The sequence below is a fragment of the Cnephaeus nilssonii genome (genome assembly GCF_951640355.1).
Source record: "Cnephaeus nilssonii genome assembly, chromosome: 9".
Taxonomy (NCBI): domain Eukaryota; kingdom Metazoa; phylum Chordata; class Mammalia; order Chiroptera; family Vespertilionidae; genus Cnephaeus; species Cnephaeus nilssonii.
This window is the reverse complement of record NC_137080.1, coordinates 11,831,204-11,858,874: the sequence shown is the minus strand read 5'-3', so window position 1 is coordinate 11,858,874 and position 27,671 is coordinate 11,831,204. Positions and strand designations below refer to the sequence as shown.

Below are 27,671 nucleotides of genomic sequence, written 5' to 3'. Positions count from 1 at the left end.
AGTACAAAATAATTATAGGATTGTCACCAAAAATGTAATCGGTGAGCAATGGTATTATAAGTTATTTTCCTTTATGTCTCCAAATTAATTTTTTCTGCAATAAATGTGTATTTGTTTTTAAACCTTAAGCAGATTCTTTTTGCACTCTCCCTTTCCACCAATTTTATCACAGGTTATGGCCTATCAACTAGGATTCCTGGACAATTGCTGACATTGTTTCCTGGGATTATTTCAAACCATGTTGAACTTTTTTTCTACACTAATTTTTGTTATAGGCATTTCCTATTAACCAAAGTTAAAATGTGACCTTTGAAAAATTTTATTTCAGATGAAATATTATGCATAAAAACCAACTATCTTATAATTAGATCCTCAAGTTAGAAAGTGAATACTCTATGCAACGTACAACAGATAATAGCTCTTGCCCTTTAATTTCCTGGTTTGACAAAAACTGTCAATTTTTTTTTAAAGAGTACACATATACATTTTAAATTCAGCATTCCATACTCGGTAAAAATCAATTCATAATTTAATTACTGTAGAATTTTGACAATCCTAGCAATGGGGAAGATGAATTTTATATCACTGTTATATAGCAAAAAGCAAATAACATTATAAGATTCTCAGTATTTAACCTGGTAAAAATGAGAATATGTTTCAACCAAGATCATCTAAAAAAAAATAGTATTGCTATCTAGTCATAGGAGTTTCTCATCCCATTTCTGCAAGTCCTACATGTTTAGAATAAATGTAGCATTCACATAACAATGAATGTCCATGAAAAGAGTATATTCTTTTATTGTTTTGTTCATACATGTTAAGTTTCGACTTTCAATCATAAAATTCAATAAATTTGATTCCTTAATCATAAAAACTTGCTTTGCACATTATTTACATGTCACCAAAGTCTACAGCCATACAAAACGTCACAAGGATCTTACTAGGCATGAAACCATCACACAGGAGGAGGAGGGAGCTATCAAGTAACATACATTCAGAGATTAATTTGTAGATAAGCACAGTGTATTTGGCACTGTTTATTAACAATACCTCCCTCGCTTAAGACAGGCTATTATGCCTTAGTCACAATATACACAATTTGCTATTCGCATCAAAACCAGCTTTCAAACTTTGTAACAGTAATCATTTTTAAGAAACAAAATCAAACCAGATTGGGACTGGAATTCAACCCCTGACTTCTTGCTATGCTCTGAGCTGCCATCTAGAATGTAGGTTTAATTTGATAAATTTTTCCATTATGGGGAGTGTCAAAAAAGTATTTAAAGGATATTTAAACAATATCCTTCATTAGACATAAAGACAAACAACACTTTCCTTTAAAATTACCATGTCTTCTTGGGAGTGCAAGGGAGCCCTGATAATGCGTTAACTAGTGATAATTTTGGCAGGAATTACAGAATGACCAATGCCATTCAAGTTGTGGAGATTGTACTAGTAGTTGAACCCATGAGGAGAAAGATATGGAATGCCTATATCTGAATTCAGAACCCTTAGCAATTTGTTTTCAGGGTCTCTTCCTAGGACTACAATAAACTCAAGCACAGATTATAGATTCACTCTGGTGTATAGCACTATACTGCTACAAAATGGAAGAAAATAAAGTAAAAGACAACTATTAAACCTTTAGCGACTTTGGCTATACACCAGTGGGTAATTTATTTGACTAACGTCATTTTAACAAATATATCTTTTCACTTCAACTGGGCCCATTACATTTAATTCATTAAAGCTATACATATTCCAGACACATGTTTATAAAAGCCATACATTCAGTCTTAAACTAAGGCAAAATAATCCTCACTAGGACACGAATCACTGTACAGGGGAAGAGAAATAAAAAATTCTCTGGTCAAGTTCAGAGATATGCTGTAGCTTCACATAAAGCTTTCAGCAATAAACTGACTTTAAAAAAAGTCTTATAATGTTCAAAGAACAATGAAATGCAAAGCAATATCACTAAACCAAAATTTAGTTTAATAATTTTATTTCAAGTGCATTTTTTAAATCATAAATGGGGTTTTGTAATCTGAAGTTGAAACATTTATTCTTCATACCTTCAGAATTTGACAAGCAATTCCAGATCTTACTTTCCAAATCCAGTCTTCTCTGCTATTTTTCAGACTTCTGAGACATAGTATTTAAATTTCTCCATTCTAAATGTACAATTTTAGATAATTATTATACATTTGTTAAGATTTTTCTGAAAACAGTCCATCAAATATAAAGAATGGTTTCTGTCCAAGGATCAGCAGTGAGGAAAGAAATATTAAATACCTATCAAAAATCACTTATTTATTTAAAAAGATAACAGAACCAGTGCTGTTCTCTGTCATGAAAGAGAACATGTAGAATTAATTTACTTTTGTAGCCTTTGGTAATGTTTTATTACCTACACAGCCCTCAATCTCACTTAAAGGTCTTTTACATAAAGTCACCATCAGGATTTACTGAGCAAAAACCCTGGGTACTAACATGGTCCTAAACATGTGATTCCAAAGAGGAACAGGTTACTTTTAAGGAAAAGAGCTGCCGTGTAATTTCCCTCAAGTGCTTATTTTAAACAAACAGTGGAAATACTTTTTTTAACGTAACTTTGGATGCTATGTAGCACACTATCCATCAAACAACAAAAATCCAAACTTTTCTTTTTTAGGAAACTTTCCACCTGGTTTTTCAGATTACAACTTCTTCACCTTTTCTGGGCTGCTTAATACTTAAATTTCTAAAATTCTTTAAATTCTTCATTTCAATGTTGTAAAAGTTCTTTTCAAGTGATCTTCACATCCCAGGACAAAGACACCGGATCAACACTCTCCAGTCACATTGTTTGACGATAACGATGAGATGGAAAAGGACGGGTTTCTGAAAACAGGTATTCCTTGGGCTTCAATGGTGAGCAAGTTTTTAACACGCGAGCAATAAAGATCTCCATTCCTCTGGAAATCCCTCAAACTCACAATGCTTCCATATAAGTCAATATATTATTCTTAAAAATTAAGGTTTGGTCACCAAGAGAGACTGAAAAAAAAAATCCACCCCCCACCCCCAATAATAATCTAACAGCTCTAAACATCCGCTCATGTCCCTACAAAAACAGGGAAGTAGTTTGGGCTGAAGGCTTTAAAACTGAAATTTCAGCTCCTATAACATTACTGCTGCTTGCTCGGAGGTGCAAGTCCATGTATTTCCTTCTCTAACACTTCCCATTTATAAGTTTATTTCCATACACATACACACACACACACACACACACACTCACTCACTCACACTTACTCTCAAGTAAGACACTTTTTTGTGTTTGTTGATAAATTATGAGGGTTATGAACTAGGTGTGTACAGGGTTTCATAGTTGCTCTGTAAACATCAGAATCACTTAGGTCCTTTTCTCCAAAAGCCTGAAATCAAATGATGCAGCCAGGGATCACTACTTTCCCAGACGCTGTTCACACGCTGCATACTGACGAAGGGCAGAGAAAAAGTCCTCATAGCTGATGTTTAGGTGGGAAGGCAAGGAGCTGAAAAGGAAGCACAGGGGAAAAGAGGCCGTTAGATGACATACCGTGATTTGGAGGGGGGAACCAGAAGGGTAATGACCAAAAAGAGGTTAAGGACAGAAGAAAGTAAACGGTAAATATAGAGAATACAAACCATTTCTACTAAATGACTGTTAACTGTGAAACAGTTCAAGTGAAAAACAATCTCTCCTCCCACAGTAAGAGAAAAGTAACTTGTAGTGAGATAGAGATTCAGAACCTCTAAGTTGGATTAATGCAAAGCTGGAGATCTATTTACATAGGATTTCATTCAAATTGACTTCAAGAGCTCCTCTCTGTCTGAGTGAAGCCAGTACTACTTCAATGGTTTAGGGAAGCCAGGCTTGGCACTGGCAGAGCAGCACAGCACCCCTGCACAGCGACAGACTGAAGCCATGTGGTGAGTAACCATGAACAAACAACCTCTACCTCCACCATTTCCAACTGCTCAAGGGGACAATGGCAGTGTGAAGACAAGGACTTTACAGAGGGAGTGAACATACAGCTGGAGGGTTCCCTTTAAGTATTTTATTATTATTTTTAATCTTCACCTGAGGATTTTCAGAGAGGAAAGAGAAGAGGGAGAGATAGGAGGGAGAAGGGTGGACGAGAGGGAGAGAAACATCAATCGGCTGCTTCCAGTACTCACCAGACCAGGGATTGAACCCACAACCTAGGCAAGTGCCCTCACCCGGAATCGAACCCACAACCCTTTGGTGTACAGGACAATGCTCCAACCAACTGAGCCACCCAGTCAGGGCTCCCCTTTAAGTATTTTAAACACTTAAGTGATTTTAAATAATTAACATTTCTAAAAAATCTCTACTTTATACAGCTTTATTGTGAACTCTGGAAATTCCAAACAGTATTAGAGCCAAACACCTGGCTATTGTACAAGAGCCACATTCATGCACCAGAGAAAAGGATTCAGCAAGCCTGCCGGGAATGAACTCCTGTCTGCCCCTGTGGTTCTCTTTTGCTACACTTTACCCTTTCTTCCGCAAACCCCAGCTTTATTGAGATAGAACTGACATGTAATCTTTATCCTTCCTTTGACTACCATCAACCCTTTCTTATTCACTCTACTGAAATGACATCCTCAAAGGACAAACTGAATGACATTCTTCTTGCTAAAGCCTGCTTCAAATGTCCTCCTCAAACTCCCACTTTCCTAAGCCCTCCTCAATTTACCCCCTTTTCCCGTCACTCCTCAAGAAGCACTTAGCGCCACCACCCTCCGTGCCTCCGAAGGGGTCCTATTTCGGGGTCGGCTTCGTCAGGGCTCACCCTTCTTTTCCATATTAGGACATCTTTCCTGCATCTGGGTGCTTGCAGTCCGGTGGACAGTAGACAAATACAGAGCAAACCTCAATATAACGTGGAGCTGTAACAGACGTAGAGCTTGGACAGACACAGTACGAAGATCCACGAGGAAAGCCTGTATGTGCTAGGTATCCGATGTCCATTACCAAATTTAAGTCCTGAACTCTGTGTTTAACTGCCCATTTTACAAATAGAAGTTTAAATAGCTTTCCAAAATCATGTTAATGAGCTGCATAGACAGCTAAGATTTAAACCAAGATCTGTTTTAAAACACACTTTTCCCTCCAAACTACCACCTGAAAGGCACCCAAAATGACGTGGAAAGCTCTAGAGAAAAGGAGACAAGAGAAATAAGCACCACCTTAGGGAAACCCAGAGTCTGCACATTTAAGTTCTAATTCCACTTTGTTACAAGCCTGAGCAATGTCTCTTCCACTTCACTCGCCGACAAAATGAGGAAGCGGCATCAGGTGATCTACAGCCCTTTCTGACTCTAACATACTGCCTGCTCTTCTGCCTCTCTGACACCCTTTCCCCTCCAGCCCCTGGGCGTGAAGCATCTGACCCCTTGGTACTGTGCTCCTCTGTGCACCCGTTAGAGAGGTCCTCGGCTCTCCCACGTTCCCTACTTCTACTTCCAAGACACTGACACTCCCCAGATTCGTCTTTAGCCTTGACTTCTCATCCAAGCACCAATTCTACATCTTCTTCTGCTCTTCTACACGTTTCCATCTAAACAGATTTGGCCTCAAAGACATCTTACTCTTGAATTCAACATCTTCCCTTCAAAAATCCAACGCTCCCTTCACTTTTCCGTTTTTCTCCATAGCTCTCTAATCCACCCAGTCACTTAGGCTTAAAAACTTAGAGAGTCATTTCATTTCTTTTATCATAATTAGTGAAGTGCTAGGCCTGCAATTATACTTCTCATGAGAGAATTTGTAGTATTTTTTCTCCTAAAGCCCAGAATTTAAATATATTTTAACGCTCCTAAGTCTCTCCTTTATTTTAAATTGACAAATACAGCCCAAGAGCCAGCTACCTGTGTCTGTAAATAAAGTTTTATTGGAATGTGGTCACGCACATTTGTTCACATGTTGCCTGTGGTTGTATAGGTATACTAGCCAATGTCAAGTAGTTGCAACAGAGGAGATCTTGCAAGAGACTGTAGGACGCCGCAAGGCCTAAAATATTTACTATTGGGCCCTTTATACAAAAAGCTTGCCCAACTGTTCAAAATAAGCAATTTCATTCTCTTCACTGTACTCTCCCCTAAATTAAGCTATGGCCTCTTCACTGGTGTGTTTACCTCATCCTTTCCCAAATGCACTCTGCTCTGTTCCAGTCACCCAACAAATCGTCCAAGGTCACCGTTCCCGCATCATCCCCAGGCTCAACGGTTTCCGTCTGCCTGTCCCAACAATTATATGCATTCCTTCTGCTGCTACTGGAAGTGTTCCCACTGTCTCCACTCCCAAATTATTTGATTTTATCTCACACGACTACCTAACACTAACTCCCGGCTCTGGTGTGGCCAGTTCCTTCATTCTGTCTCTAACATGTAATGAGCATTCCTCTGCGCCCCAGCTTTCCCCACCCTGCCCATCCCCTACACTTCTTTTTCTCTAGTTACCAAATTCCACCCAATTTACATCTTCAAATCAAGTCACATCCTTTCTACATAGTCAACAACTCTGGCCAACAGAGATATCTCACTCCTGATCTCCTATGATACTTGGTGTCAATACCAAACATTTGCACAAACATACCCTCTCGTGTCTGAGCATTTATATGTCTTTCTTTTACCAATGATACGGTGAAATACCTGAGGGAAAGAATCCAGTATTGCAATTTGGGGGGAATTCCCATTAATGCTAGTACAGTACTAGGCTCCAGAAACTCCTGCTGAATTGAACCAAAGTCAGTGCACTTTTAATTACTTACATAATCTCAGTCAACCTGATGTGCCAGGGAAGGTAGCCTAAAGTGCTCTCCACAGGCCCAAACTTCAGTACTACATCAGGATCAGGAAAACCATTTGAACCTTGAAAAGAAAGAAATACACACAATCTTAACACGCACTGCTTACAAATAAAATGACCAGGGGCAAAACCCGTTCATCAAATTGGCTTCTTATGCTTTGAATATCAACACACTCTAGCATTATAATGACAGAATACAGACCCATAGGACAGAATAGAAAGCCCAGAAATAAACTTGCAGATTTATGGTAAACTGATTTTCAACAAAGGAGCCACAGTAATTCAAGGGGGAAAGGTTAAGTTAGTCTTTTTAATAAAGGGTCGTCGAAGAAAAACTGGTATCCTATGCCTCACACCATTCACAAACATGGGCTCAAAATGGAACACAGACTTAAATATAACACTTAAAGCTATAAAAATTCTAGAAGAAAACAGAAAATAATTGTGACTTTGAATTAGGCAAAAATTTCTGACGTGACCCCAAATACATGATCTACTGAAGAAAAATTGATAAGTTGGATTTCATAAAAATGAAACTCTTTAATAAAATCATATTTTTAAAAATTTAATCAGTGGTGCCCAGGTAATAGATTCCATAACCTCCCTAAAGGACAGGATTCGGAGAGCTTCTAGATTGGTAGACACAATGAGAGTGGTTTACACAAAGGGGCCACTGGCTCCATACCTGTATGAGAGGCTGCATTACCACACGCCCACCTCCCGCTACAACCTTGCCCTGAACGCCTCTTTTCCTGAGTTGTATCCTCTGCAACAAACTGGTAAACATAAGTGCCTTTTAGAGTTCTGTGAGCCATTCTAGCAAATTATCAAACCTTAGGAGGGAGTCCTGGGAACCCCCTCTTTATAGCTGACTGATCCCAAGTACAGGTGCTCAGAGAATTACAGCTGGTGTCTGAAGTGGGGCAGTCCTGCCTGACTGAGTTCTTAAGCTTGTTAGACCCTAACACTAACTCTGGGTAGTTAGTATTGGAATGAAATTGAATTGTTGGACACCCAGTTGGTGTCTGGAGAATTATAAAATTCATTGTCGGTATAGAAAACATCCAGAGGGAGGAAGGCTAACAAGCAGAAGTCCTTTTTAAGAATACTCATCACTCCCCCTGACAAATCCTCTTATGTCCTCTCCTTTACCAACCAGTAAGTCCTCATGCAAGTGAGTTGACTACAAATGTCATTATCTCAAAACCAATTTCACATAGGATCTTAAACTTCAGAAACACAACATGTATAACAACAAAATCAGCCTTTAAAATGTGAAAGGAACCTAGATACTCTTCTTCATACTGTATATTTGTGGAACAAAACTAAAAATAAATATATATGACTTACTAAGTAAACTGTCTAACATATGCACATCCAAATCTGTGGATTTACTTTGCTGCTGGGCTACTAACTGGCAAAATTCCTGAGCAGCTCGTACAATATCTGCTTTTCCATCTTCTGGGGACAGGACCTTCACTGCCACTTGGCAATTTAAAACTGAAGGAAACACAAACAAGACATTAAAAAAAAACCCGCATACTCTTCCAGATATATTTCAATATCAGTTTCAAGATATGTTAAATTCAGACCTAAATAAAGGTACAGTTCTTACAGTAAACAAGAATCATTTAAGCCCTTCAATTTCCATATCAAAATATACTTAAACTACTTTCCTTGGAAAGGACCCACACATCACATTTGTGTATGTATTTAAATACTGCCTTCTCTTTAAAGTATGCAGAATGACCTTGTCTCTGTGAATAAATCCTCTAGCAAATAGGAATTTTAATTATAGAGTAAATTTCAATTTCTGTAAGTCTAAAGTGGCATCTACAATCATAGCAGTTAGCAGTGACATGGGACTAAAGACAAAAAAAAAAGTGTTTTAATGGAATGTGCATTGTTTACAATGCATACCCACTTAATCAAATTTATGATTCTATCCAAGCTATTTTACAATTGGTAGGACTCTAGGTAAATAATAGCAATGCCAAATTCTTGTCTATAGAGGTTCCCACCAACCCCACTAAAAACCATTTCAATATTCCTGATCTAGAAATGTGTCTGTTCTTTGGATTCTCTTTGAACTGGTATAAAATCTGCCTGGTTCCTGGTGGCTTACGAGTGAAATAAAATCTTTTTTTTTTTAATATCTATGAAATTCATAATTTTATCTTTTTCTGAAAATCATTAACAAATGGCCCAGCCATTTGTAGCTCAGTGTTTGAGCATCTACCCATGAACCAGGAGGTCAGGGTTCGATTCTGGTAGAGGCACATGCCCAGGTTGCAGGCCTGATCCCCAGTGGAGGGCATGCAGAAGGTAGCGAATCAATGATTCTCTCTCATCATAGATGTTTCTATCCCTCTCTCCCTCTCCCTTCCTCTCTCTGAAATAAATTAAAAAATCTTTTTAAAAAATTATTAACAAAATGAACAAAAGTCTAAATCTGATGATTAAAGATGGTGACAATAAAGACCAACAGGGTGAAATGAATGAATGAATGAGTGAGTGACAGAATTTGCCTTCAACCACAAAACACATTGGCCTTTGTTAGATATTCAATTTTATATTCAGGCTTACCTTGATCATCTTTGTCATTACTATTTGCAAACTCTGTTGAGTATTTGGAACAATCTAAGCCCAGAAGTTCCTGCTGTTGTTTTAAAATTTCATCCATCAATCTGGAATTATTTCTTTTGAAAATACCTTAAAAAAAAAAAAAAAGCAAGTAAATCCAAATGAGGGTAATTTATCCTCTTTAATAAATAGTGTGTTTGCTATGAAAACAATGCTAGATCCAGAACTGAACAAATGCCAAATGAAGTAGTCATGACTAATTATAACTAGAACCTGAAAGGAAGTTATAACAACAGAACTTTGTTAACATAAAGAGCCTGGCTTCAGGCTAGGTAACTACATAGTGTCAATATAAACATGACAGAAATTTAGATCCAGAAAGACTTCAGATCATTTACTCGACAACTTTATTTACAGATTATGAAACTGAGATGCAACATCCTTAAGGTCTAGTCCAAGGATTTAGAAACTGCAGCAGTGGTCTAGAGTCTATATCTTCCAGACTTCCAGCCTCATGTAATTGCCTTGCAGACTTACTATGTACATTCAGAACCATAACCTCAATTTGATTAGATTTTTTAATGGTAGAGGGACTAATATGAATTATGTAAAAAGTAGAAAATAGATTAAATTAGCAAAATTTAGTATATTCAACCCTGGCCAGGTAGCTCCGTTGGTTAGAGCATCATTCTGATACACCAAGGTTGTAGGCTTGATACCTAGTCAGGGCACATGTCAGAATCAACCAAAGAATGCATATAAATAAGTGGAAAAACAAAATGATATTTCTTTCCTTTCCTCCCTCCCTCCCTCCCTCCCTCCCTCCGTCTCTCTAAAAACATCAATCAACCAATAACAATTTAAAAAATTAAATTCAACAAAGGATGAAAGAACTAAGAACGTGACATACATTTAATGTAAAACTAACATAAAGAGCTCTAACTAAAAACAAATAAATTTTTGGCTATTTTCAGAGAAGCCAACCTTCCAGTGGCCATTGTCCTTTTGGGCCTTTACCAAGTATTCCTCTCAGTCAGATATGATTCTAAAACAGTTCAAAGATTCACTGGGAGAGAGAGAATATAATAAATGTATAAAAATAGCACAGAAGCTGCTGAATATCCTATATAATAAAAGGCTAATATGCAAATTGTCCCCTTGGGCGGGAGTTCGACTGACCGGTTCAACCAGGGGGCGGGGCTGGCTGGCCAACCTCCTGCGACCCCTCTCCCCCGACCCCAGCCTGATGGGCCCCAATTGGGGCAGGCTAGCTGGACCCCACCCATGCACGAATTTGTGCACTGGGCCTCTAGTGCTGTATATAAATGCCAACTTTGTGTAGTGTAAGTGTAATAGCAGTTGAAAGACAAAAGCAGTTTCTATTGGTAGGGGAAAGGCTTTGTAAAATAAGACTTAGAGAAGAAAATGGGAAGAACAGTTATATGGAGAAAATGCTTAAGAAAAAAACATGGAATGCTCAAAAGACCGACAAATGCTGCTGGTGCAAAGGATCTGTGAAAAGGGGCAAAGGGATAGTTCTGATTTTTATTTCATTTTGTCTGCTCAATGGGCAACCAACATTTTCTGAGCAATATGGAATGTGTGAAAATTTATTTCTTCAGGAAAATTAACCTGGTAACAGTAAAGAGAAGTCCAGTAAGCAGACTACTGCAGAAGTCTATACTAATTTTAATGAAGCAATGGAAAAGGATTCACTACAAAGGAAGAAATGATAGAATAAAGAGTATGACTTAATTAGAGGTAAAAACAGAAAATTCCATGATTTTAATCTTTGGTGACAGACTATGTGAACATCTTTTTTTTTTTTTTTTTTAAGTAGAGAAAGTCTACAAAGAGAATTGGTTCAAAGGAAAAGTTTACTTTTACATAGCTGATTGTAGAATATTTAGGTAGGGTTTATTGTAAGAGTGATTAAGAGACACGAGGGAAAAATGTTCAAAAGAGGTCGTCACATAAGCACCACACGAGTAGTCTTACCTATTTTGTTTACTAGGGGCTAGCAAAGTGCCTGGTACAGAAGAGACACTCAACAAATAAACTTCTACTGAAAGAAGATGGTAAGTCAGAGATTGGCTAGCCCAGTGGTCGGCAAACTCATTAGTCAACAGAGCCAAATATCAACAGTACAACGATTGAAATTTCTTTTGAGAGCCAAATTTTTTAAACTTAAACTTCTGCTAACGCCACTTCTTCAAAATAGACTTGCCCAGGCCGTGGTATTTTGTGGAAGAGCCACACTCAAGAGGCCAAAGAGCCGCATGTGGCTCGCGAGCCGCAGTTTGCCTACCACTGGGCTAGGGGACTGGGAAAGGCTTCTTTGGGTTAAGTGACTTTCAGCTGGTCTCTGGAGAATTTTTTAGACGTGGGCTGGGAAGGGGAACAGAACAAAAAATGGAGGATAAAGATGTAGATACACATTTGGCAATCATCCTCCTTAAGGTGAGAGCCATACACACAAGAAATAATAAATACAATTTCCAAAGGTAAAGGAGTACATATACATGGAGAAGAGCAAAGAGCTAAGAATGTGGCTCCATAAAAAAGTCCACAATCGCCCGGCCAGAGTGGCTCAGTTGGTTGAGCCTTGTCCTGTGCACATGGAAGGGTTGCCAGTTGGATTCTCAGTCAGGGCACAGGCCTGGGTTGCAGGTTCGATCCCCAGTTGGAGCTCACACGGAAGGCAATCAATTGATTGTTGTTTCTCTCTCACGTTGATGTCTGACTGTCTAGAAATGCCCTAAGGTGAGGATTTAAAAAAAAAAAATCCACAATCATTAAGACTTTAAGCTTAGAAAGATAAAGGAGAGCATTTTGTAACACCCATGTCCAGAGCAAGATTAAATACCACAAATATATTCCCAAACACAAAGAAGGTGATTAATATCAGGAGTTATTTGAGTAAGTGTTTAGGATAGTAATACTTGTGTAGTATTTGGATATAATCATTATCCTCAAGTCCAAAATAAAAGTCACATGTATGATACAAAAACAGCATATAAATTTTGATACAGGCTTATAACTGCTATTACATGATTTCTAATTACCTATGTAAGTGAAGAAGAAATAACAATTTAGACCACCCTTAATCTGTAAGCATCTGAAAATGAACACATCTAAAATATGGCAGCTTATATTTAAAGCTAGCTCTCAAGCACTTGTATTATATCAAGTTTAAAAAAAAGGGGGGGGTCTGAATAGGCTATATGAGAACAATAAATATATAAGGGTGGTGGAACAAGGTGATTTAAAATCACAACTGCTATTTATATAATTAATAAAAACATAGCCCTTCTTCTGGTTCTATTTCTAATAAAAGCATCACTACCTGCCAGTCACCCCAGGCATCTTCTCCCTCTAGCATTATCACCACCGCCTCATCAGTACCCATTAATATGCAGAACCCATATACTCTTCTACAGCAATGCTCCCTGTAACCATTTCCTTTTGTCCAGTTGACATCGTTGAATTTAACCCAGTTATCAATGAACTGGAAAGGAACAAAGACTGAATATTATACTGGTAGGTATGCCCATAATAAGGTCTGGGTGACGTAGGGAAGATTACCTGTCAGTCACACCTGGGAGTGGTCATTGGCCAGAAGAGGCGTGGCCACTGCAAGTGCAACAGATTTGAGATATGTAAGTTCCTGAACAAAGGAGTTCCCTCTTTCTTAGTCTCTTGGGACTCTTGTGGCAGGGGGTGTACTCGCACGCTCCTGCATTTGCCTACATGGCTCTCAGCCATGTGGACCCCACACACAATGGACTCTAACTAGTCTGATGCTACATGGGACCCAGCTCCACCATGGAACACAAACTCTGGACACTGGCTTTGCTTTTAGCTCTACTGGACCCCCAACTGCACCTTTTCCAGGACTGGTTTAAGGGAAATGAGACTTTGCAACTTGAAGGATATAATTCCACACAAATAAAGTTTTGTACCACATCTTATTCTCCCGTGGAGGCCTCCAGAAATTCTTTTTCCAATGGCACCCCAAAAACTGCACTCTCACTAGCAATGGAGAAGAGCAATCCTCATAATTCTCCAGTAACACTTTGTCCCCACTGTTTCAAGCAATAGTCTTCTTTATAATATTACAACCACCTTCTAATGTGTCTTTCCCGTCCCTTCTCGTGTACTGCTAGACTGACTACAAGACTAATCTTCTCTGGGTACATCTTCAATCCTGGCACATTCCAACTTTAATATTGTCAATGGCTCCCCAAATACTGAATATATTAAGAACAAGCTGCTCAGATCAGCATTCATATTCCAGCCTATGCTTCCACACTTGGTGGCTAGAAATACTTTGTATTTATGAGATAAATTAATCTTTCTATTTCTCTATAGTACCATATTGCCAGCAAATTAGATTGCTTCGATTCCGCTAAAAACACAGGAAGTGAGGCCAACCTCCAACCTTTATCATGTTACCTACACAGCCCCACAGGCCAGCTAAAATGTCACTTACCCTCAATCCACCAGACAGATGTGCCTCATTCCTCCTCTCACCCCTCCAAATACACACAATTTGTTCAAACTCCTTGATAGACTAATATTCTTCATTTTATTACAGTTATAGCTTAACCCCACTCCAACTAAACTGTACTTAGTGTGAACTAGTGTCTTACTTATCTCTTTTCCCTAGGGCACCTTCCACAATGTTTATTTAATAAACTGAATTATCAGTGCACAAAATGTCACCTAACAACAACAAAACCTAAATGAACACTTCACTGAATGGAATTTTTTTAATGTTTCCAGGAACCTCTCACAATAAAAGCAGATACTTCCTTATTGCACATAAGCAGAAATTATGTTAAAAAGGAAGAATATTGTACAGAGGCATAGTTACAAAGCACCTTTTATAAAGACTTTCATAAAGTTATTTTAAACAGAACATTTATGTTGGCTGGTTTGGATAAAGAGATGAAATAAAAATAGTATAGTGTCTGAGAAATGCCAAATGCATAGGTAAGACAGATTATCAGCAAGATGACTCCTGATACCTCGTAACTTGAACCCCATCTGGAAACCTGATTATATTCTATGGCACTTATCTCACTTATACATAAGCAAGATTATAAGCTTACTATTTTCTTCAGGATTCAAAGTCCACACACACGTCACATGATACAAAAGAAATGCAACAACATGTAAGTGCGCCTTGGACTGAGATAGGCAATCCTCTAGCAATACCAAGTTGATGTGGAGATTCTTTTTCTCATATCATAATTCATCTTGTTTGCTTTCACAGAATCTAAAGTAATGCCAAATGATATAAGAGTTTGGCATGAATTCCAGGTCTCCTGGTTTCTAATTATTCAGTTCAGTAACTATTTCTAACACTGATAAAGAATGATGAACTCAATTTACTATTAAATTTTGAATTCTCCTCTCAAAAAAAATTAAACTCCATAAAATAAAACTGACCTTTTACAAATGAATAGCATCTTTTGAAAAAAAAAAAAAACTAGGACTATAGTTTGTGTTTAAAAGGCTTTTGAAGAAGGTTTCCCAGGGCTAACAGATAAATTCTTTTTAAAAAAATATATTTTATTGATTTTTTTACAGAGAGGAAGGAAGAGGGAGAGAATTAGAAACATCGAGAGAGAAACATCGATCAGCTGCCTCCTGCACACCCCTACTGGGGATGTGCCCGCAACCAAGGTACATGCCCTTGACTGGAATCGAACCTGGGACCTTTCAGTCCCCAGGCCGACGCTCTATCCACTGAGCCAAACTGGTCACGGCGATAATTAAATTCTTTAAAAAATGACTTGGGAATATAAAAATAAGTTTATGCAATAATGATTCATTCTTCTTCATTTTAAAAAAATACATTTTATTTCTTGATTTATGATGGTGCCTTACCCTATAAATATATATTTTAAATATGTTTTTATTGATTTTTAGATAGAGAAAGGGAGAGAGAGGTAGAAACATCGATCGGGTGCCTCCTGCATGCCTCCCACTGGGATCAAGCCTGCAACCAGGCATATGCCCTGACCAGGAATTAAACTAATGACCTCTTGGTGCATGGGACGACGCTCAATCCACTGAGCAACACCAACTGCAATAATGATTTAAAGAATTTTACATTATGTTTTGTTGCTCTCTTAATTTCCTAAGTACAAACTACATGTAAATATATATAGAAAAGATAATATGGAAGAACCAAAACATTTTAAAACACACACATACACACACACACAAAAATCTAGTTTCCATGAAAGATTAAAATATTAGGCAAGGAAAACTGGAACTCAGAAAGACTACAATGTTTTTGGTATTTCTTTTTTTAAAAAATTAATCTTTATTGTTCAGATTATTACAATTGTTCCTCTTTTTCCCCCCAATAGCTCCCCTCCACCCGGTTCCCACCCCACCCTCTGCCCTTACCCGCCCCCCACTGTCCTCATCCATAGGTGTACGATTTTTGTCCAGTCTCTTTCCCGCACCCCCCATACTCCTTTCCCCCTGAGAATTGTCAGTCCACTCCCTTTCTAGGCCCCTGATTCTATTATATTCACCAGTTTATTCTGTTCATCAGATTTTTTTATTCACTTGATTTTTAGATTCACTTGTTGATAGATATGTATTTTTTTCATAATTTTTATCTTTTCCTTTTTCTTCTTCTTCCTCTTCTTAAAGAATACCTTTCAGCATTTCATATAATACTGGTTTGGCAGTGATGAACTCCTTTAGCCTTTTCTTATCTGTGAAGCTCTTTATCTGACCTTCAATTCTGAATGATAGCTTTGCTGGGTAGAGTAGTCTTGGTTGTAGGTTCTTGCTATTCATCACTTTGAATATTTCTTGCCACTCGTGTCTGGCCTGCATAGTTTGTTGAGAAATCAGCTGACAGTCATATGGGTGCTCCCTTGCAGAGTTAGTTAACTGTTTTTCTCTTGCTGCTTTTAATATTCTTTGTCTTTTTGCTCTTGGCATTTTAATTATGATGTGTCTTGGTGTGGGACTCTTTGGGTTCCTCTTGTTGGGACTCTCTGCACTTCCTGGACTTGTAAGTCTATTTCTTTTCCCAGGTGTGGGAAGTTTTCGGTCATTGTTTTTTCAAATAGGTTTTCAGTATCTTGCTCTCTCTCTTCTTCTGGCACCCCCATAATTCGGATGTTGGTATGCCTGAAGTTGTCCCAGAGGCTCCTTACACTATCTGCATATTTTTGGATTCTTTTTGCTTTTCCAGTGGGTGTTTTTTGCTTCTTTGTATTTCAAATCTTTGACTTGATTCTTGGAATCCTCTAGCCTGCTGTTGGATCTCTGTATATTATTTTTTATTTCAGTCAGTGTATGCTTAACCTTTTGCACTCGCTTACTTTTTTCTCGATTCCTGCTACCGATGCTAACCGTGTTGAGTCACACTCAACATCCGAGTGCAAAAGGTTAATTTCTAGTTGGTCCTTTTTCATATCCTCAAGGGTCTCACTAAATTTATTGGCCTTTTCTAGAAAATTCTTGAAAAACCTTATAACCGTGGTTTTGAACTCTATATCCAGTCATTTGCTTTCCTCCATTTCTTTCATTTGTGACCTGTTTCTATGTCTCCGCATTTTGGCTGCCTCCCTGAGTTGATAAAGTGGCTTTGTGTGCTAGGTGTCCTATAGGGCCAAGTGGCTCAGCCTCCCCAGTTACCTGAGGTGGACACTCTTGGTGCACCCCTTTGTGGACTGTGTGCACAGTCTTGTTGTAGTTAAGCCTTGATTGTTGTTGGTATCACTGGGGGGAATTGACCTCCAGGCCAAGTGGCTGTGAGGATCAGCTGTGTCTACACTGGGAGAACTTCTGTGCTGGAGACACCCTTATGAGACAAGACTTGCAAAAGACTCTGTGCTCAGCTTGGATGGGGCGGAGTCTCAGTGTGGAGCAGACAGCAATGGCTTCCCATCAGCCCTGCCCTAATAGGCCCCTGTGTCTCAGTGTCCCGCATTAATCGCTGCAAGCATCTCTGAGAGAAAGCGGCCCTCAAGTTTCGTCCGCTGCCAGGCAGTCCAGTTTCTCCCCAAATGAGTCTGGGTCCCCAGAGTCTCACCCAGAACTGAAGTTCAGAGCCGTCGGGAGCTTTTGTCTCCCTTCAGATTGAAAAAGCCAGCCGCGTACTCAGTTGCCAGCCCTCTCTGCGCGCGCGCCTCCGTACCTCTGCCTTCTGCAGCTCCTCTGAGTCTCAGTGTGCTTTTCTCTTTCCTTCTAATTGTAGAATTTCCACTCAGCCAGCCTTTCTGTGGTTCTGGATAATGTCAGTTTTGTCTTTTAGTTGTAGTTTTGAAATTGTTGTGCGAGGCAGCAGTTTAGGTGTTTACCTATGCCGCCATCTTGTTTTCTCTCTAGAGTTGATTTTCCTGTTTTTGGTATTTCTTAATAAATACTACTATGTACTTTGAGGGCCAAATATACTTCTTTTTATATTGAAGAAATACCTGTTTTAAATTCTAATATTAAAACTATATGAGATGTTCAAAGTTAGGCAATAAAGGAATGTCCCCTAACCATCCACCCACCTTACCATTATAACACAACTATTTCTAATTTTTAATATTTCCTAGTCTTTGTCTACATGCATGTGTAATCCTGGCATGTGATCATGCAGTTCTGTATCCTGCTTCTTTTGCCCCAACATTTAGAAGTGGAGCAAAGGTGAAGCCAGGCATAAGGCTGAGAAGAAACAGACAGTGAGATACGAAGAAATCCAACCATATGTGATGTCATGGAAGCCTGGAGAGAAAACATTTCAAAGAGAGAGGAAATTAAGTATGACCTATCCACCTATTTGATTTATACTGTACTCAGGAACCTTATTGGAGTCTCTAAAAAATCTCTAGTATGTTAGTTAAAATTACATAATAGAATTGCTTATAGGTTTCAATATCTAGACTACTTATACTACACTCAAGCACCTACACATGAACTGTGTGAACTGGGTCACAAAGCCATGGCATAATACTTTTTTCAACTTAATACCAAGTAACAAGGAGTTCAGTTAGGCAAGTGTTCAATCAGCAAATCTTACCCATATCCCTTAAATACATCTAACATCCAAGGGAAGCAAAGTGAGATAAACACTGAAATATCTCTTAGTTATGAGGCATCTCTCCAGCCCTGGAATCAAAGTAATACCTCTTTGTAAATAGGTGGACTCACTAAGGTAGCCTACCTTTCCTCTTTTTAAACCAGACATCTATGTAAGTTACCTAGTGGTTGCCCTCCTTTAATTCTCTAACAAGAAAATTATAACACTACTGGAGGCAAACGCCAGCAAGGAAAACATATACTTACAAAGCAATTATTTAAAATTAGGGGCCCGGTGCATGAAATTCGTGCACTGGGGGTCGGGGGTCCCTCAGCCCAACCTGCCCCCTCTCACATACTGGGAGCCCTCAGGGGATGTCCTACTGACGGCTTAGGCCTGCGCCCCACAGGGAGCGTACCTAAGCCGCAGTCTGGCCTCCCTTTGCGGGAGGCAACCGGGCTGGTCAGGGGAAGGCACCAGCCCCATCACCCCACTGCTGCAGCCACTGTCAGTCACCACAGCCACCAAGGTGTTTTCATCATCACGGACTCCAGTCCCTTCACCATGAAAAAATGACAACTTACTTTAGGCATTTTCAAGGTGTGTCTTTCATAGGATATGGATTTCTTTATTTATTTTTTATCCTCACCTGAGGGTATGTTTCCATTGACTTTTAGAGAATGTGGAAGAGAAAGGGAAAGACAGAGAGAAACACTTTGATTGGTTGCCTCCTGCATGAGCCCTGATCTGGGCCCCGGCCAGGGAGGAGCCTGCAACCTAGGTACATGCCTTTGATCAGAATCAAACCCAGACCCTGCTGTCTGCAGGCTGAGGCATTATCCACTGAGTCAAACCGGCTAGGGCAGGATATGACATTTCTTAGCCTTCCAGCAGCGGACCTTCATTTTTTTCTCCAGAAGTGTGGTGGAAAAACCCTAGATCACCTTTTTGGATTCTTATTACCCAAGTTACTAAGAATATTACCAGTGGCATAGAGGAAGCTTAGCCAATGTGCAGTCAGAAAAGGTGTTTCCTCTATAGTTCACACCAATGGAGGGCTGGGCCCTGCCCAGGCCTAAAGCCTCTGGCCGCAGCTTTAGGCCTGGGCAGGCCTCTCCAGCTCCCTCTGATCACCGGCTCAGCCCCTGCCCAGGCCTGCCCAGACCGAAAGCTCCCTACAGTCAATCGCAGGGGGTCTGCTCCTGCCCAGGCCGAAAACAAACCCCCAGCTCCCTGCCCAGGTGATCAATCGCAGGGGGTCCGCTAGTGTACCAGGCCGAAGAAACCCCCAGCTCCATGCAATCGATGGCAGGGGGTCTGCTTGTGCACCAGGCCAAAAGCCTCCTGCTGCCAGAGCAGACACCCAGCTCCCCGCTTTCAATGGCAGGGGGTCCGCTCGCCACGCCCACCATCCAATCAGAGCGAGGAGCTGGGTGTCCGCCATGCCCACCATCCATCGAAAGCGGGGAGCTGGGTGTCTGCTCCGGCTCCAGGCCAAAAGCCTCCGGCGGAGGCTTTCGGTCTGATGACAGAGCGGACCCCAGCTCTCTGCAATCTGTCGCAGGGGGTCAGCTCAGGGCGCCTATGTATGCAAATTAACCGCCATCTTGGTCGGGTTTATTTGCATACTCGCTCTGATTGGATGGTGGGCGTGGCATGGCTGGTGGGGGTGGCTTGGGTGTAGCGAAGGTGCGGTCAATTTGCATATTACTATTTTATTAGGTAGGATAAAATAAAAAACTGCAATTAAAATTTTAGATGACTGAAGCAGTCATAACACAAGGGCGCCCCAGGATACCTCATGGAAAATAATTATACTGGAATTAGCATGTAGCGAGGGAACAGATACATGGAATGCTGGCATTGGATAGCAGAATGAGTGCTGGGTTTTCAGTCCCAGTGCTTCAGCAGAAGAAACGGTCAAATGAACAAGCTTTCTCAGTCTCTGGCTGCACATGTAAAAAATGCAACTATCTTCAAAGACTCTGCTCACCTGACAAATAAATAATTTAATAGAGGCAGGAGCCCCATAAAGTTAAATTCATTGGCTTGAAAAAGGAAAGTGATTCCTGACTCACAGGATGAACATTTATAATAGTGGTATGAAGAAAATTCTATTTGCCTTTAACCCTTTGCACTCGCTTGCTTTTTTCTCAATTCCTTTATTCTAATGCTAACCGTGTCGAGTCACACTCGACATCCGAGTGCAAAAGGTTAAATATATTTTACCAATCATTCTATCACCTGTAGGTAAGTGCCACTTCACTAAGGCTTTAAGATGACCTTACATAATCAGGAATAGTACTAAAAATGATTGTATTGTGGTCAAATTCTCTTAACCAGTAGAAGTCTTACCAATATAATAGTTAAGTACAAAAGCTTTGGAATAAAATCTGGTTCGAATTCTAGATCTGTTTCTTGCTTTCTAAGTCTCAGTTTCTTGATGTGTAAAACTGCTAAGAACTTAATGTACTTCTTTGTATAGTATCTGGTACACAGTGTTTAATAGAGTTATTATTGCTATTAAGTAAAGGTTTATTTTCATACATTGATCGAGTAGTATGGTAAAACAGGCGGGTATTCAGAGAATGCGGTCATTCAAAAATTAACAAAGACAGCAAAACTGGTGATGGAGCAGTCGAGAAAGGCTTTCCAGGAGGCGATAGTCAGAATGGACACACACAAGGATCTCTCATAGCCTCCTGACAAGGAACTAGCCCTTTGGCAAAAGAAGGAGAAGAGGACATTCCAGAACGCTAATATAAATGTGAAATGCTGTGCTGGAAGTGAATCACACAAAAGTAAAGAATAGGAAGAGAATGCTCCTTTACATGAGTTACCAAATAAGGGAAGCCAGGTACACTAGTTTGCATTGCTCAGTATATTAAATTGCAATCACATTTATACTTCCCCTTTTAACACTTCTGGCAACTTTATATTTCAAAATAAGAAAAATAATACTTAATAAAATTATATTTGCTAATAGCATGTTTCAGTATGCCAAATAAGTAAATAAGGAAAAAACTATGTTCATTTTCCTCCATTATTTTAAGGCTTTTGGGTAGTATTTGTGTTGAGAAACAACTTATAACTCAGCTCATTATTCTTATTACAGAAAATTCAGTCTTCCTTTCAACTCAAGAAATACATACTGACTACACACATCACACCAGCTATACTCTGTAGAAGAAAGAAAAATGAAGATTAATAGCATCTCAGGAGCTTAGACTCTAGGTAGAAAATTCAGGCACATATACATACACTAACACTTTATAGAATAGAGAAGAGAAGTGCCTTTAGAGATGTACAAAGCTCTAAGGAGATTCAAGGATAGAGCAAGATTAGGGAAAACACAGTAGTGACAGACTACCTACGAGGTGTTAGAATGGACTTACAAGGATCAATAACAGCCTTTTAGCAGGGAGACAGACATTTACTGGGAAAAGGAGAGGAGGAAGCTTCAGGAGGAAGGAACATCAAGTAATCTAATTCTGGATGCAGCAAAAGGCGTATAAAAGAGTGAAAAACAGGTTGGGAAGGTTGGCAGTACACTGGGCAGATCTTTTGAGTGTGTGAGAATTCTGTACCCCAAACCATTTCATAAGACACAGTAGTGTGGATTTACAACCATGGAAGTAACACTAAAAGGAGCTACAATAGATTTCTTTTGCCTTTACTGAATTCTCACAAAGAAGTCAATGCCATATTCTAGGTCAGCAGTTGCCAACTGGTGGTCCGTGAGGTCTGATAGGTTGGCAACCGCTGTTCTAGATCACTCAAACTTATCTTATCCTAAGTAATATTAAGACCCACCCCAGGTTATCCTCACTCATGAAAAAAACCATGAAGGATGAATAATTTGATGTAAGGCAAGTAGCAAGGAGACTTGTATTAGGATGAATAATTTGATGTAAGGTAAGTAGCAGGGAGATTTGTTAGGACCACACAAATGCATCCTAAGGATCATTTGATAAAATAGAGATGCTCAAGTTCCATTCCCTAAATCAGTCTGATCAATAACTGTGTTGAATCTGTATTTCTTTTAAGCATCCCCAATGACTCACTCACAGATGGTCCTTGTTTTGAAAATACTGCCCTACAGTGAGGTTCCCAGTACGGCACCAGTACAGCTGGGCAATATGAACAGGTTCCATCACAGAAGATAATAATATATTTCCAGATACCTTGGATCTAGGGATTCTTGAGGTGAGACCTAGGCAAGCATAGCAACTCTATGGCTATCACATCCAAAGTCCCCAAACTCCAATTTTTATACCATTCCAGTCAGTCATTTCTTGAATTATAATCATGTAGAGAAAACAGCCAAGTCTCCCTCCATACTAGAATTCTGAGCTCAAGAAAAATGACTCAAATTTCTGAAGGATAAAAGAATTACTAGCAGAAATCATTATACTCAAGTAATATTGCAGGCAGGTGAAAAGAAAAGGATCAGTTTGCTAGCAGGAGTCAAACCATGGGAAATATCAATGGATTTTTTTTAGTCTAAGGATTAACTATAATTTACAGCAATTATAATCAAAATGAATATTCATGTTAAAAATGCCACTCACTGGCATTTATGTATTTGCTTATAATAATTTTTAACAGATATCCCTATTTGAGTGTACACTCCTTGACACCATTTCTTATACTTCTTTGTATTCCAGTGCTTTATATCACAGAAGGCACGCAATAAAACTGGCATTAGAATATTTTTCTAAGTTAAATATCTCTATAGAAATAGTGAAAATAAAAGTTTGTTAGGGAAAACTGAGTAAAGCTTAAGAATCTGTACTGCCCTTGAAAAGTACAACTTTTCTCACCTGTCCACATGGCTTGCTCCCTCACACCTTCCACGACCTCACACCATACGCACTGTGAGTGAAGGACTGTTGGTTAGAGAATTCCAGGAACATATATATAGTATTTTTATATCAGAGCAGGCTTTGCAGCACATTTTACAAATATTTAGCTCTGAATTTTGCAAAGTGGTGGAGTAAGAGGCGGTTTTCCAACGTTTTGATCCAAAATAAAATTAATCTGCCATACTGATTGCCTTTACTATGTTGTCATATGCCATATTTAAAAGCATTTCAATAAAGGATTATAAGGAGAGAAAAGTCATTGAGGCTTTCCTAAGCCACTCTATCACCCCACCTCCATCATTAATTTTCAACATTTTATCCCCGTTCCCTGCATTTTCCTCCTTACACTTATGATCTAATGCACTGCATATTTTACTCATCTATACTAATAAAAGGGTAATATGCAAATTGGTCATGACACCCTCACAGTAACAACCGAACAGCAGGCTGTGTGGGGCGACCAGGCTGGCAGGAGGGTTAGCAAGGGATGACCAAATGACTGACCAGCAGGCTGCATGGGGCGACCAGGCAAGCAGGGGGGTTAGCAAGGGACAACCCAACGACTGACCAGCAGGCTGCATGGGGCGACCAGGCTGGCAGGGGGGGTTAGTGAGGGATGACCAAATGACTGACCAGCAGGCTGCATGGGGCAACCAGGCAAGCAGGGGGGGTTAGGGAGGGACAACCAAACAACTGACCAGCAGGCTGCATGGGGTGACCAGGCCGGCAGGGGGGTTAGTGAGGGGCAACCAAATGACTGACCAGCAGGCTGCGTGGGGCAACCAGGCTCACAGGGGGAGCAGTTGGGGGCGACCAGGCCCGCAGGGGGAGCAGTGAGGGGTGACCAAACAACTGAGAGCAGGCTGCGTGGGGCGACCAGGATGGCAAGGGGTTAGTGAGGGGCGACCAAACGACTGAGCAGCAAGCTGCGTGGGGTGACCAGGCCGGCAGGGGGGAGGGGGTGTGGGGGGGCAGTTAGGGGCAATCAGGCTGGCAGGCAGAGGCAGTTAGGGGTGATCAGGCTGGCAGAGCGGGCAGTTAGGGGCGATCAGGCGGGCAGGCAGGTGAGCAGTTAGGAGCCAGCGGTCCCAGATTGTGAGAAGGATGTCCCAGATTGGAGAGGGTGCAGGCTGGGCTGAGGGGACTCTATCCCCCCATGCACAAATTTCGTGCACCAGGCCTCTAGTCCTATATAATAAAAGCTTAATATGCAAATCAACCAAACAGTGGAACGACCATCGCTATGCTCACTGACCACCAGGGGGCAGACGCTCAGTGCAGGAGCTGCCCCCAGCCTGCAGGCCCCAGGCCAGCCAAGGCGGGTGCCAGCGGGGCCCCCTGATCGCCCCACCGGTTGCCCCGCAGAGGGAAGCAACAGGCGGTGGCTGGGGCCGGGGCCCAATCCCCGCCCCCCCCCCCCCCCCCATCAGCCCTGATTGCCGGCCAGGCCTAGGGACCCTACCCATGCATGAATTTCGTGCACCTGACCTCTAGTTTATAATATTTGTCAGACTTCCACTAACATTTAAGTTCCACAAACATAAGAATTCTCATTTTGTTCACTGTTGCACTTTCTTGTCTGGAGCAGTATCTGGTGCTTAATAGATGCCCAATTGTCACCTGGTAAATGAATGGATGAAAGACCCAATCAATCAATAAAAACCAAGAATGGGTAACTGGAAAGTCTCTTATTCTAAACAATGAAATTATTCTTATCCCTTAGGAAATAATTAAAACAGCTTTTACAGTAGGACACAAAGTGCTCTCAGTTCATTCACTGAAAATGCTCTGTAAAATTCCTTCCGTTTGTCAGGCAATACTTGGTCAGATTGACTTCTTCCCTTTCCTTATCAATTGTTTTCTTTTAGCGAATATGACACAGAATACTTCTGAATTCCACCAGCGACTCAGTAACAGGAATTGCAGGAACCAGGAAGTGTGGGAGCACTGTAATCTGCATTAGCAGGCAGTCACCATGTGAAACTAGTTAGCTCTACATTTTCCTTTCCTACTAAAAGGTAAACCGCCCTTGTTTTAAAAGAATCACCGGGATATAGTGATTCCCTTTTAAGTCAATTCACCACTTTGCTTAAAGGCTTTAACTAATTTCTATTTCTGTTTCGCTTATTTTGTTCCCCTGGCAATGTATCTATCTGTTGTATTGCTTTGAGCAAAGACTGCATGGCCTCCTAACAGTCTCAGGATTTCTATTCCTCTGCAGAGTTCTCTGGCAAGTGCCATGAAATGTTAGCCCCTGAGTCTATTCAACTTTACCCTACAGGCAAGTCAGCAGTTGATGGCAGACTATCTGGTCACCATATTACTTTCTGGCTGCAAGAAATGTTATAGGTCAAAGATTACTCAAATACCCTGTAAAGTTAGTCAGACTCAACCCACCCTTTCTGGGAAAAACAAAACAACACACACACACACAACACCCACACTTAAACCTATCTAGCTTTAAAATCTTGATTTTTAAAGATTAAAATCAAGTTGCAGCTTCTGTGAAATTTATTGATCAGAGAATGAAATTGGTAGTTCAAGTTACTAAACAAAGAATAAAGCATTAGTTTGTCCTCCATATCAACACCCCTTCCTAAATCATTCTCTTCACCAAATCTCTCTAAGGAAATTCCATTGTTTTCACGATTTGATTGAAACCCAAACCTGACAATGAGAGCATTCTCCTTATCTCCTACTCTTTCTTCCATGTTCTGCTTAAACCTCATCTCTCCACATGAACTTAAGTTCCCCATTAAAATGTCTCTCCCCACTTCTCATAGTAGTTCCTCACTCCCAACATGTCCTGTCAGAGACCATGCTACCTACGGGATCATGCGTCTCCTCTGAGAGTCCCTGGAATTAAATGTAAGATCCCAAGAATAATGCCTAGCCCAATGCTTTAGGTTTGTAGCCACCTGAGAAGTGTTTACAAAAATTCCCCCATTGAGAAAATGCCCTCCATCAAAAAAACTACGAGAGGACAATTATTGTGTCAAGTACAGTGCTGGCCACTGAGGCTCAAGGCTCCATCCCAGGCCTCCCAAGACAGGGGACCGTTTTCTTTTCTCCCCATCCAGTCTTCCATAAGCTCAGTTCCAATGCCAGCGGGCCCCAACCACTCAAGCCAAGCATAACCACCACCCCCCCCCGCCCCCAGCCGGGCAGCGCCCTCAGATCAGCGCCTCGAACCCCTCTTTGGAAACTCTGCATTGTCATCAAAGGGCAAATGTGCAGGAAAGCCGACCGGCCGACCCTCCCATCCCTCTATTACCACCTTGGTAACTTTAGGCAAATCGGTGCATGTTCCTGATCCTCCGCTCCCGCACTTGTGAAACAAGGGTCTGTACAAATACCACTTACCTTAGCGGGGCATTACGAAGAATAAGAAATATTCCTTAAACGTACAAACATCTATGGAGCCGAATGCAGGGACTTAGTGGGTGTTCCCTAAAGCTGACCTCCCCTTCCTCGAAAGCATTTCCCAATGAAGTTGGCACCGAAGGGCCGCGGCGAGCGGGGTGCCAGCGTACACCTGCCGCCGGGTGTGGGGTCCCCGCCGTCGGAGACGCCCCGTCCGCCCTCCCCGGGCCGGGCCTCACCTTGGTGGTCGTAGACGCTGATGTAGGAGATGCCCACGGCCATACACCACACCACGAGGCTCGCGATGTCCGAGAAGCTGGTCTCCGGCTCCTCCTCGGTGATCACCAGGCCCATGTGCACCGGCAGCTTCTCCAGGGACCGGCCGTCCGCGCGCCAGCGCAGCCGCGGGTGGGGGGCGCCCGGGCCCGGCCCCCCGCGCGGGTGCCGGTGCGGCCGACGATTCCTGCCCGCGGCCGGGGGCTTGCGGAGCGTGAAGCCAAGTGGCGCTAGGACCGCGGCGGAGGCGGCGCGGCAGCAGCGCCGCCAGATCCAGTTCCAGGTGCCGAACCGAACGCGGAGCCAGTAGGTGAGCGTGCGGTGCAGGCAGAGCAAAGCGTGCAGCACCCGCCACACCAGCTCGTACAGCCCCGTCATACTCTCCCGGCGCCCGGCGGCCCGCCCCTCCCTCCCTCCCTCACCCACGGGGCCACGGCTCCTTATCTACCCCTGCGGGCGGCGCGAGCCATCGCCCCGCGGTCCCCCGGCCCCCCGCGCCCGAACCCCTTTCTACTGCCAGCGCCTCACCTCGCCCCCGCCGCCATCTTCCTCCGGCCCTGGCAGCCCCACCCCCGCTAGTACTTGCTCAGTTCTGATTGGCCGGCGTGGAGCTCTGACGTGGCCTCTTGGTTAGAGGATGTGGCCTGGCCCCGCTGGGCGAGGGAGAGCGCGCGCCTGG

At 41.5% G+C, this 27,671-nt stretch overlaps 1 protein-coding gene across 1 annotated transcript; it reads right to left on the bottom strand.

Annotated features, from left to right (window-relative positions):
- Positions 1–27,470, bottom strand: NUS1 (NUS1 dehydrodolichyl diphosphate synthase subunit). The gene is made up of 5 exons (XM_079780241.1): positions 26,956–27,470; positions 9,446–9,571; positions 8,210–8,359; positions 6,822–6,921; positions 1–3,536 (listed from the first exon to the last, which is right to left on the bottom strand). Exons 1-5 carry the CDS (start codon positions 27,368–27,370, stop codon positions 3,446–3,448), a joined length of 882 nt encoding a protein of 293 aa, XP_079636367.1. The 5' UTR covers positions 27,371–27,470; the 3' UTR covers positions 1–3,445.
- Between the last annotated feature and the right edge of the window lie 201 nt (positions 27,471–27,671).